We start from the raw sequence: 13,997 nt of genomic DNA on the forward strand, positions 1-13,997 counted from the left end.
AAGCATTTGAAATATACAACCAGAACTCAAGATTTAAAACTCTCTACAATAAATAAATAAATAAATAAATAAATAAATAAATAAATACTCTCTACAAAGTAGGAATACAGGAGAACTTTCCTAGTCCAGTAAAGGCCATCAACAAAGCAGAGATAATGATAAACTTAATGCTTAATTTTTCTAAAAAATTTGGGAATAAACAAGTATCTCTTCTTTCTCCACTTACATTTAAACATTTTCAAGCAAAAGAAACAAAATAAAAAGCATCCTACTTAGAAAAGAATAAACAATTCAGACTTTACTTGCAAATGACATAAACTTGGACATGGAAATGCTAATAAACTCAGATACAAAAAAGAGAGAGAGAATTTAGGAAAGTCATGCAATATAACAATATAAAATAATATAAAATACAAAAACAAAAAAATATTTGCATTTTCATTATTACTGTTATTATATACCGGCAATGAACAATGTGAAAATGGAATTTAGAAAACTATTCTATTCACAAGTTTCAAGAGTAGAATGCTTAGAACATACTTAATGAAATAAATGCTACACTTGAACACTGAAAAACATTAAACCTTCCTTAGAAAAAATAAATAAGATAAATAAATTGAGATATTCTATATTTATATCTATCAATTGAAACTCAATATTGTAAGGTGGCAATTCACCACACACACACACACACACACTTAAAACTAACAAAATCTGAAGAGTGAGGTCTATTTACCAGTGATAATTTCCTGATTTTGATATTGTACTACAGCAAAAATACATATGATATAAATCATAGAAAATGCTACCATTTGGGGAAACCAACTGAAGGGTACAGGGGGGCTCTGTATTCTCTATATTTATTTTTGCTACTTCCTGTGAATCCACAATTAGTTCAGAATAAAAAGATATAAAGATACAAGTCAAAGATAGGAAGACTAAACTATTCTAAATACAATGGGAAAAAAATTGAACATATTCTCCAGTGGAACAGATTTACAGGTAAAAATATGCAGTGACAAGAGGACTTGGAAAATGCTCAAAAGTTTTAGATTAGATAAATATGTAAATTTAAACAGTTAAGACTAGAATGCTAAAATTAAAAATAATGGTAATACTAAGTAGTAGAATATTATAGAAAAATAGAACTCTTGCATTCTGCTAGTGTAAATGTACATTGCCACAGTCACTTTGGAAAATAATTTGGCAACTTCTTTAAAAGGCTAGTATGAAGTTATCATATGACTCACTAATTATAGTCCCTATGTATCTCTAACTACAAAATATAAATGAAAATATATTGCACTATAAAGACCTGATCTTAAAGATTTATAGCTTTATTCATATAGCCAAAAACAATGTACCACATAATTGACCATCAATAAGTGAATTTATAAACTAATCATGCTATTGTGATATATATATACATAAGTATATAAATTTTCAGTAAGATTCAGAATTATTTAACAATAAAAAAATGCTAATATAGTAGTAAACTATTTGAATCTCAAAACTATGTTGGTAATATAAAGTGTGACACAAAAAATGCATACTGTAGGAATCCATTTGTATGAAATTTTTTAAGAGACTACAATTATCTATCATCGAGATAAAGCACAGGTTTTATGGGGCAGAGATTAAAGAAAACATCTTTCCATCATGAAAATATTAATTAAGTTTTACATTTAAAGTACATTCAATTGGGCAGCCCAGGTGGCTCAGCGGTTTAGCGCCTGCCTTCAGCCCAGGGCATGATCCCAGAGACCCGGAATCGAGTCTGGTGTCGGATTCCCTGCATGGAGCCTGCTTCTCCCTCTGCTGTGTCTCTGCCTCTCTCTCTTTCTATGTCTCTATGAATAAATAAATACAATCTTTAAAAAAATAAATAAAAATAAAAAATAAACTACATTTTTAGTTTACACAATTATTTAGGTCTATGTACATTTAAAAGTCAAATAAAACCAAACAAAGTGAGGATAAACAAAAGCCTCAACAGGAGTTTGTATATACTCTACCTTTAGTATGCTGTATCTACACATGGACTTAAAGAAAAACTTTACAAGGCTAAAACAATAGTGTTTTCAGGTATTTAACGTGAAATTTAAATTATTTTAAAAGTTGTTTGAAGTACGAAGGGAAAGTATTATTAACAATAACAAAAATAAATAAAAGGCATCCAAATCAGCAAGGAAGAAGTAAAACTTCTACTATTTGCAGATGACATAATATTCTGTATAGAAAACCCACAAGAATCCACAAAAAAAATGCTAGAACTGATACACAAACTCAAGAAAGTCACAGGATACAAAAATCAACATACAGAACTCTGTCAAATTCCTATACACCAATAATGAAGCAGCAGAAAGAGAAATTAAAGAATCAATCCCATTTGCAATGGCACTTTAGATAATCAGATACCTAGGAATACACCTAGTCAAAGATGTAAAAGACTGTACTCTGAATACTATAAAACACTGATGAAAGAATTTTAAGATGTCACAAAGAAATGAAAAAAAGAAAAGTCCATGCTAATGGATTGAAATAACAAATATTGTTAAAATGTCTATATTACTCATAGCAAGCTACACATTTAATGCAATCCCTATCAAAATACCACCAGCATTTTCACAGAGCTAGAACAAACAATCCTAAAATTGGTATAGAACCACAAAAGACCCTAAATAGCTTATATAACCTTGAAAAAGAAACGCAGAGCTGGAGGCATCACAATTCTGGACTTAAGTTATATTACAAAGCTGTAGGAATAAAAACAGTATGGTACTGGCACAAAAATACTTACATAGATCAATAGAATAGAATAGAAAACCCACAAATGAACCCACACCTACATGGTCAATTAATCTTCAACAAAGCAAGAAAGAATATCCAGTGGGAAAAAGATAGTCTTTTCCAGCAAATGGTGTTGGGAAAATTGGATAGCAAGATGCAGAACAATGAAACTGGACCATTTTCTTACACCATACACAGAAATAAATTCAAAATGGATGAAAAACCTAAATGTGAGACAGGAATATCAAAATCCCAGAGAACACAGGCAATGACCTCTTTGACATCAGCCATAGCAACTGCTAACTAGATATGGCACGTGAGGCAAGTGAAACAAAAGCAAAAATAGACTATTGGGACTTCAGCAAAATAAAATGCTTCTGCACAGCAAAGGAAATAATCAACAAAACTAAAAGGAAACCTTTGGAATGGGAGAAGATGTTTGCAAATGACATATCCAATAAAGGGTTAGTATCCAAAATATATAAAGGACCGATACAATTCAATGCCCAAAAAGCAAATAATCCAGTTAAAAAGTGGGCAGAAGACATGAATAGACATTTTTCCAAAAAGAAATACAGTTGACCAAAAGACACATGAAATGATGTTCAACAGCACTGGTCATCAAGTAAATCAAAAGTACAGTGGGATGTCACCTCACACCTTTCAGAATGTCTAAAGTCAATAACACAAGAAACAAGTGTTGGCAAGGATGTAGATGTTAGTAGGAATGCAAAGTGGTGCAGCCACTCCAGTAAACAGTATGGAAGTTAATCTAAAAGTTAAAAATAAAATTACTCTATGATGCAGCAACTGCACTATTAGGTATTTACCCAAAGGATACAAAAATACTGATTCAAAGGAATATATGCACCCCAATATCGACAGCAGCATTATCTACAAGAGCCAAGCTATGGAAAAAGCCCAAATGTCCATCAACTGATGAATGCATGAAGAAAAAAGTGGGAGTATATATATATATATATATATATATATATATATATATATATATGTATATATATACATAATGCAATATTATTCAGCCATAAAGAAGAATGAAAGAAAAAGGTGGGAGAATATATATATATATATATATATATATATATATATATAATGCAATATTATTCAGCCATAAAGAAGAATGAAATCTTGCCATTTGCAGTGATATGGATCAGCTAGAGTATTAGACTAAGTGAAATAAGTCAATTAGAAAAAAACACATACCATATGATTTCTCTCATTTATGCAAATTAAGAAACAAAGCAAATGAGCATAGGGGGGAAAAAGAGAGAGGAAAACCAAGAAACAAACTCTTAACTATAGAGAACAAACTGAAGGTTACCAGAGAGGAGATGGGTGGAGGAAGATGGGTTAAATAGGTGATAGGGATTAAGCAGTGCACTTGCTGTGATGAGCATCAAGTGTTGTATATAAGCGTTGAATCACTAAATTGTATACCTGAAACTAATATTATACTGTATGTTAACTGGAATTTAAATAAAAACTTTAAAGGACACCTGGGTGGCTCAGTTGGTTAAGCATCTGCCTTTGGCTCAGGTCATGATCCCAAGTTCCTGGGATGAGCCCCACATTGGGCTCCATACTCAGTGGACAGCCTGCTTCTCTCTCTCTCTCTCCCTCTTCCTCCCCCAACCTTGCTCATGCTCTCTCGCACTTCTCTCAAAAAAATAAAATCTTAAAAAAAAACATAAAAAATTAAGATTTCAAGGGCTAAAGTTAGATTAATTAATGAAAGCAATTCAATTATGTACTCTAGAATTATCACTATGTACATTATTTAAGGCATATGCAGTATTTTAACAAAATGTGTATCTTGAAAATTATGTCTGATGGATAATGTGAGCATCTACTTAAAGTGTATTAACATACACTAAAAATTTTATTTGGCTTATGAATCCTTTTGGAGATCTTAAATTCTACCACACAGCCAGTGGTACATCAGAGGCTTCACCAAAAGTGGTAGGGGAGAGTAACACCAGCCTAACTGTACACAATGTTCTCTAAATAATTTCCTAAGCAGTAAAATCATAGCAATGATGAAAATATAGATATCTTGGAGCAATTTTTCTATGGTCTGATTTTTTTCTGCCTTTGGGCAAAAAAGGAAAGTGGAAAAGAAAAAGCAGCTCTTGACATTCGGGTGAAAGTATTAACAGCAAGGCATTAGAGTACTGACCTGCACTCATAACTAAATCATCATGCTTAACTGTTGAATATAAGCAATTTTAGGAGTATTAACTTTAAGCCAAGCCACTCTGTGGCCATGATGGATCAAGAAAAAAGAAAAACTTGCTCCATAAATTATGTCTTGAACATAAAAAGACATGACATAAATGTTGTCCAAACAAGATTACCAAGCATCCCTTTCATCCAGCTGAGTGACTATTGCTTCATTATCAATGACTTTAACTTCTCTCCAGTCTTCCTGCTTCGTATATAAGTTCTAATGAGGTATCCAATCATAGAATTACCTTCACTTTCTGAGAACATCCGATTCAGAAGAAAGATCCACTTTCTAAAATCCTGTTGAAAATCACTTAAAACACACCCAAATCCTATAAGAATAAGTTTCTAAAACTCTCGAACCAAGATGTCCCACAGTTTCCCATAGTGTTTAGTTTCACTGGTACATGTAACATATGTTCATATATGATACGAACATCACATGTTCAACTACAAGTGTGTTCCTGTGGTCTTTGGCTGGAAGGCATTGACACAGAACCTCATCTACAAAGCATGGGTTGAAGTATATTCCAGTAAGGGTACAATTCTAATCTGAAACACATGCACATACGCATACACACACAGAAGGCACCTGAATATAACCAGAAAGGGAAGAATTATATGATTAACTGAGCCTTACGAATGAGAACTAAATCAAGAGATACTGCGGATTGGGTTTTTTTTTTTTTTTTGATTCAGTACAGAACATTCAATCTCTTAACTTGAATAATCAGAGTGCAGAACAAAACAATGGGCCTCTGTCAATTAGGTAACTGGAAATTAAAAGGTACTTAGCACTAAAGTGTGTACAAACTTCATCCTAAAACCTGGATGACCACTGAACCAACCATGTGCAGCGAAGACTCCAGGAAGTTCATAAAAAGCATCTTAAGAGGCTTAAAGAAATAAACAGTATTTCAGCTGCTACTCAAAGAGAGATTATTGTTTATAGCATGAGTCCAACTATGTTAAATGCCTCCCATAACAAAATTCTATAGCTTTCAGAAAGCATAAATGAATGCAAAGTATCTGCTACATATTTTTCATAGTATCCAATATAAAATTTAAAAATTGTGAAACATGCCAAAAAAAATAAATGTGACATAGTTAAGAAGCATATTAATCACTAGATACCAATATCAAAATTATTCAAATATTGCAATTAGCAGAGAAGCACTTTATAAAAGTTAATATAAAAATGATCATTAATTTAAAGGAAAATACAGTCATAATAGCTAGAAGTTTTTCTTTAGTCGGTATACACAATTTTTATACACAATTTTAGTAATTGTGAAACAAACTTCAATGTATTTTGAGCTTGAACATATGAAAAGGCAACTTATATAAATATACTAAAATGTACTTTGTGGTGTTTAATCAGAAATGAAATTATCACTGGAAGTTCATGTCTTAAATACAGAGATATATGTGAACATATAAGAAATTGCATGATGCATATATTACATGTATGTTCTAGCTCTACTGACTAAGAAGGCTTAGAAGTAATGAAAGACATTTTAAATAAGCACATCTGGTGCCCAGATATTTATTTTTTAAATATTATTCTCTACTAAAAGGAATATGGGCTACTTGGATATATAGCTGTATCCAGAGTAGGGGTAGGAAAAAGCATAACAGGAGTATAGAACGTTTTGTGATAGAAAAACTTGGAAGTTCTTAAAGAGCCATACACACTTTTGATAAAACACTATAGCCAAATAAAAGAAACTCTCAGTAGCCAAAACTGAGACAATTTGAAAAGGAATAAAAATAAATAACAGTAATGTATTCTATACTATTAAGTAAAATAACAATTGGTGAATCTGAACTGATATTAACAAATATGTAAACAAACAAATAAATATAGTGAAGGGAATACTTCCTACAGCACATTTCTAGCTTAAAAAAGTAGAATCAATAATGGAGTTACAAATCATCAATGGATTTTAAACCTAGTGGGTGAAAGTTTGAAGAGGAACAGAGTATGTCCATGGTCTCAATATAATGTAACCTAAAATATCCAAGATTGAGAAAAAATGCCAAGCACCTTTTAAAAACTTCATTAGGGCATACATCACTTCAGTAGTAAGCATGCCAAAATGCATAACATGAATAATTATGAAAAATATCCATCAAAATCAAATTGAAGGAAATCTTTAAAACAATTACTCTGTAGCATTTTTTAAAAACCCTATGGAAAAGAAAAAATTAAAACAAAATTTTCTAGATGAAAAATTGGTATGACTGGGTTTGTTCCTTAAAAAGGCAAAATCGCTATAAATACTTCACTGAAACAAAGAAATTTTAATACAAGCTATGTTTTTATAGCTGCAATGTAGTTATATAAGAAAATATCTTTATTCTCAGGAAAGACACACGATTTATTTAGGGGTTAGAGAAGGATAGTTTTTAATATGCTTTCAAATATTTTAGGAAAATCATTTTGAAGACAAGAGAGGAGAGTTGGAAAAACAGAAGGATAAAGCAAATGGGCAAAATGTAAACAATCGGTAAACCTAGGTAAAGGTGTATGAGGAATCTATACTATTCATGCAAACTGGAAATGTTTTACAGAATTTTTACTTTTACTATCAAACAAATTTTTAAATCATATCAAAATAAAATATTATAATAACAGCAACATTCTAAATATTCCCAACAGACTATCTAAATTCCACACTGGCATCAACCCAATAGTGTTAGTGGAATTCATGTTTATATTTTACATATCAGAAAAATGAAGCACATATCTAAGGTCACACAAGTAAGTAAGCAGTGGGATTAGGATTTGAAACCAAGATGCATGACTATAGAGTATCTATTCTTAACCACAGTGCTTTACTTACTGGATAGTAAAAATTCATGTATTTTCATTTCATCACCAGAAGAATGCTCATTCTTTGCAAAATTAAAGTGACAATCGCTTCTCAGCCTTTTGGCTAAGATCAAGTATTGTAAAATTAAAGTGACAGTATGCAAAATAAGAATGATCAGTCTAACTAATGTTAATGTACCTATATAAATTAAACACTGTGGGAAGGCATAAGGGATAATTAGATATAGAAGAAAGAACAGTATAAATATTCTGTATTAAAGACATAATTTCTAGTCTTACTTCATGATCAAGTAATATTCTGATTACTCATAACTTTAATTATCTGGTGGTATTTTCTAATTTAAAGCAATAGAGTTTCTCAAATAGATTTCTTAAAGCATACTTAGTTTTACACCGTATGTATCCTGAAGCACCTGAACCACAGTTCCCAGATATATCAGCCTTAGTATTAAGGTAAGCATAACACTCTTCAGGACCAAAATCTGCATCTGAAAAAAATATGTGGTTAGTCATATTGAGCTTGTATAAATTTAAAATATTTTATAAATATATTTGAAATTCTGAAATGTTTTAAAATATATTGTAGAAAATACAATCATAATATAAATTGAAAACAAAAACTAAATTTAAGATCACACAAAATTACCTCAATGAAATATTTAAAAATTGAAAGCACTCTTGTCAACTATCCAAAAGGATATCTTAATCATAGTGTACAGTTTTTTTTCTAGTTTTTAGTAAGTCTAGATATCTGTAAATGTATTCTTATTCACTTACAGATTCAATTAAAATTTGACTTATTAGTCAATAGCCTATTTTCCATAAATGTCTTTTTAAGTCAAACCATTAGACTAATATCTTATTTTTTATATTTTTCTCAAACCAAAAAATCTTGGGAGGTCATAATTTTTACATTCACTATTCAATTCATGCATATGATATGTTCAATTCTCTTAAGATCTAACCTACTCAAAGTAGTTTATTTATGATGACCTCTAATCAGTTTTAATGTAGTTGAAAGATTAACCCAAGAACTTTGATAGGAAGATTTAACCTCTGAATTGTGGTACTGAAGAAAAATGACACACCTAAGAGGATCCACAGTGGACACATCAGGATCTCAGCTGAAATTCCCACAGGCTCTAGTGAACTGAAAATAAGCAGTTTATTTTATCCCAGAGGTCATTTGCAAACCTCCTTATGGGTGAGAAGTCAAAATTATGTGCTTCAATAGGGAAGCAGGCCATTGCTGGTGGAGATAAAAATAGACCGAAGTTGAAAGATCTTTATAGCTATAGTGACTAAATTAGAGACTCAAAGGGCTTCAACATATAGTTTATCCCCTCCCCAAAGCTTTTTCCTGCTTCTAAATGTGTGAAGAGCAAGAGATTAACCCATAAGAGATCCTTGACTATAGGAAACAAACTGAGGGTTCCCAGAGAAGAGGTGAGTGGGGGGATGAGGTAAATGAGTGATGAGTAGTGAAGAGAGCACTTGATGTATGAGTACTAGGTGTTATACACAACTGGTTAATCACTAAACTCTACCTCTGAAACTAATAATACACTATATGTTAACTAATCGATTTTAAATATTTTTTTAAATAACAAAATTAAATAAAATATAAGATGACTTCCATAGAGCAGGATGGATTTTTCTGCAGTCTCTGTATTGTCACGTATCTGCCAAGGGCAGGAGTCTCAGTAAATACAACTCTCAGTTGAAAACCCTGAAGAGTTATGCCATAGAAACAGTGAACTAGATGGACCAAATTTTATTTAAACCACGTATCAGTGTCTGATTTAATTAAAGTGATGAGTCTCTCATTTCATACACTTAATAGAAGAAAAGATAGGAAATAGTAGTATCTATACAAAAGAAGCATTTTAGACTGAAAGCAGGGCTTCAAAAAGGCAAAGATTGAAGAAAATAAAAAAAAATTACTAGAAATATCTTTGTCATTCAAGAAAAAATATAAGATAAAGATATCTACCTACATTAAAATAGTTGAGAAAGGGAACAATGATATATATATGAAAATTACAAAGGATATAAATATGCGAGAAAGAAGAGTATCAAAAATAAATATATTGAAGTAATTTATGGAGAGACAATTAAATATAAATATAAACTGAATTTTTAAGAAAATATGCATAATAATACAGGGTTTACACCAGAGTTTCAAGAAATTCACAGAACATTAAGAAGAATTAAGCATACAAATATAGTTAAAAACGTCCAAACATATGATATGAAGACTGGCCAAAAACAAGGAAAATTTGTATCGTTCAAGGAGAAAAGAGACACAATTTGACAGATTTTCTTTAGAAAATATGGAAACCATATGACAATAGACTAACATCTTTAAAATGTTAACGGGGGGATAGAGGTTCTAATTCAAGATGGCAGTGTAAGAAGAGTCTGGGCAAATCTTCAGCTCCATCAGTAAAACTGATGGAGTAAAAATTTCACTTCAATTTCATCAGTAAAAATTTCACATCAGTAAAACTAAAAACTAAGTGGACAACTCCTACGGATTGAGCAAAGGAGAAAAATCCACATAGAATTTGATAGTAGAGACTGAGACACAGACAGCACCACCCCACCCCTGGCATAGTGACCTACAATCATAAGGGAATACAAAACCCAGAGCAATAACACAAAAAGAGCTGGAATGCCTATACTAACATCACAAAAATGCAGTATAAGAAAAATATTGTTACTAAAGACAACCAAAGAATTCTTACAATGATAAGTCAATCCACTAATAAAATATTACAGTTACTAAGTGTGTTCCCTAAGAACAAAACACCAAAATCTAGGACATAGAAACTGGCAGAATTGAAGTAAGAAATAGGCAAAAATAATACCTGATTTTTGTCAGCTTTTTTTTTTAAGATTATTTATTTATTTATTTGTGAGAGACAGAGAGAGAGAGAGAGAGAGAGAGAGAGAGAGGCAGAGGCACAGGCAGAGGGAGAAGCAGGCCCCAGGCAGGAAGCCTGAGGTGAGACTCTATCCGGGGTCTCCTTGGGCTGAAGGCAGCGCTAAACTGCTGAGCCACACGGGCAGCCCAGTCAGCTTTCAATAATGAATAGAACAAATAGATCAGTAAGGAAATACAAAACTAGAACAACATTACAAATGAAATAGACCTATCAGATATCTGTAGAACACTATCCAACAATAGCAGGATACATATTCTTTTCCATGCATTTGGAAATTCTCCAAAATAGATCAGATAAAATGTCAAGATAGTCTAAGTAATGTGAAATATGTTCTCTGAACACAATTAAATTACATTAAAAATCAATAATAAAAGTACATTAGGGAATGTGCAAATATGGGAATTATAAAACACACTCCTAAATAACCGAAGCATCAAAGAAAAAAAATCTCATGGGAAATTAGAAAATAATTTAAAGTAAATAGGTATAAAAATATGACATACAAAAATTTATGGGAAACATTGAAAGCAGTATTTAGAAAGTGTAAATTTTCTTAAAAAAAGATTTTATTTATTTATTCATGAGAGACACAGGTAGAGGGAGAAGCAGGCTCCACGCAGGGAGCCGGACATGGGACTCGATCCCAGGTCTCCAGAATCACAACCCAGGCCAAAGGCTGCACTAAACCGCTGAGCCACCCGGGCTGCCCGAAAGTGTAAATGTTTAAAATAGGAAATAGTATTTCAAATTAATAACCTAGAATTCCATCTTAAGATACTAAAAGTAGAATTCTTAACATAAAGCAAACAGAAGGAAAGAAATAATAGTGATTATAGCAGAAAACAATACAATAAAAGATACACAAATGACAGAAAATCAACAAAACTAAAATTTCGTTCTTTGAAAAGATCAATAAAGCTGACAGATTTGAATTATTAATTAGGAAATTTCCTGCAATAAAATGGCTGAGTGCAGATGACTTCATTGGTAAATTCTCCAAAATTTTGAGACAATATGATACATTACAGATTCTTCTAAAAATATGAGTAAGGAATGCTTTTGCATCATGCAATGTGACTTATTAAAACAACTCAAGATATTTCAAAAAAGAAAAAAATTAGAACAATATCTTTTACAAATATAGATATAAAAATTTCAAAAAATCTACAGAATTTAAGAAACAAAACAAATGAACATAGAGGGAAAATAGAGATGAGAATGAAAAAACAGACTCTTAACTATAGAAAACAAATGGATGGCTGCTAGAGGGGAGGTGGGTAGGTGGATGGGTTAAATAAGTGATAGGGATTAAAGAGCACACTTGTGGGATCCCTGGGTGGCGCAGCGGTTTGGCGCCTGCCTTTGGCCCAGGGCGCGATCCTGGAAACCTGGGATCGAATCCCACGTCGGGCTCCCGGTGCATGGAGCCTGCTTCTCCCTCTGCCTGTGTCTCTGCCTCTCTCTCTCTCTCTGTGACTATCATAAATAAATAAAAATTAAAAAAAAATAAATCTTTAATAAAAAAAAAAAAAAAAGAGCACACTTGTGATGAGTACTGGTTGTTGTATCGAAGTGTTGAGTCACCATATTGTACACCTGAAACTAATATATTATACTATGTGTTAATTAACTGGAATTTAAATAAAACCTTTAAAAAATCTACAGATGAATGCCCTGTGTGAATAGCGATTTTAAAAATCTCAACAAAATGCTAGTAAGTTGAATTCTAGAGCATATTTAAACATTGTACATCATTACCAAGTGAGATTTATTCCTGGCATGCAAGGATGATTCAAATACAAAACTTTGTCAGTGTTATACACCAAACTAGCACAATAAAAGGGGAAAACACATGATCATGTCAACTGATGCAAAAAAAGTATATGAAAAATTCAATGCATTTTAATGATAAAAACAACAAACTAGACATAGGAAAGTCCTTCAATATAATAAAGGCCATCTATAAAAAAACACAGTGAACATAATACTCAATGGTGAAAAATTGAAACCTTTTCCTAAATGACAAGGAACAACACAAGAATGCCAGATTTTGTCACTTACTTAATGTAGTAGGAGTCCTACTCTAGAGCAAGAGGCAAGTAAAAGAAATAATAGGCACCTAAACTGGAACAGAAAAAGTATTATCTCTGTTCACAGTTGCCATGATTTTATACATATAGAACCCTAAAGATTTCACACAAATACACACACACACACACACACACAACTAACACATCAATTCAGCAAAGCTTCAGGAAACTATTAAGATGATCTACAGCTCCAATGCAAACTATATCAAAATACTGACTTTTCTCTGCAGAAATAGAAAAATCTGTCCTAAAATCTGCATAAAATCTCAAGGGCCTTAAATAGAGAAAATAAACTTAAAAATGGAGGACAAGCTTGGAGGACTCATACTTCCTGATTTCAAAACTTATCACAAAAGCTACAGTATTCAAAACAATGTATATTGGCATACTAGGATAAAGACATATATTTATATATATATATATATATATATAGGATAAAGACATATATATATAAAGACAGATATATATGTATATATATAAATATATATACAAATAGAATAAAATACAGATAGAATAAAATAGAATAAAATATAATTTATAATAAATATATTATTTAATTATTGAATTAATTAATTATTAAATATTAATTAAATATAATAAATAAATAAATTTAATAAAGTAGAATTTATAGAATAAAATAGAATATATATAGAATAAAATAGAATATATATATATATATACACACACAAATAGGATAAAATAGAGACCCCGGGAGTAAATCCTTTCATACGTCTGATAATTTTTGATTAGGGTGCCAAAACCATTCAGCTGGAAAGGATGGTCTTTTTGATGATTAGTGTTAAGAAACTGGATATACATATGCAAATAAATGAAGTTGAACCCTTAGTTATATGATATTCTAAAATTAACACAAAATGGAGTAGATACATAAATATAAGAACTACAATTATAAAACTCTCTTTTAAAATGATAGGGATTAAGGAGTGCACTTGTTTTGATGAACACTGGGTGTTTTATGTAAGTGTTGAATCACTAAATTGTACATCTGAAATTAATATTACCCTATATGTTAACTAACTTGAATTTAAATAAAAACTTTAACATCTTTTTTTATTTGTGTATAATTTACAC

At 31.3% G+C, this 13,997-nt stretch overlaps 1 protein-coding gene across 4 annotated transcripts in view; it reads right to left on the reverse strand.

The window, feature by feature from the left end:
• Positions 1–13,997, reverse strand: part of ADAM2 (ADAM metallopeptidase domain 2) — a 130,678-nt gene that overhangs the window by 31,121 nt on the left and 85,560 nt on the right. For all 4 annotated transcript variants that reach the window (XM_049094838.1, XM_049094839.1, XM_049094837.1 and 1 more), the window contains one exon: positions 8,250–8,355. In XM_049094838.1, coding sequence (XP_048950795.1) covers positions 8,250–8,355 — 106 coding nt within the window. The remainder of the gene's footprint in view (positions 1–8,249; positions 8,356–13,997) is intronic.

Source organism: Canis lupus, chromosome 16 (genome assembly GCF_003254725.2).
Source record: "Canis lupus dingo isolate Sandy chromosome 16, ASM325472v2, whole genome shotgun sequence".
Lineage (NCBI taxonomy): Eukaryota > Metazoa > Chordata > Mammalia > Carnivora > Canidae > Canis > Canis lupus.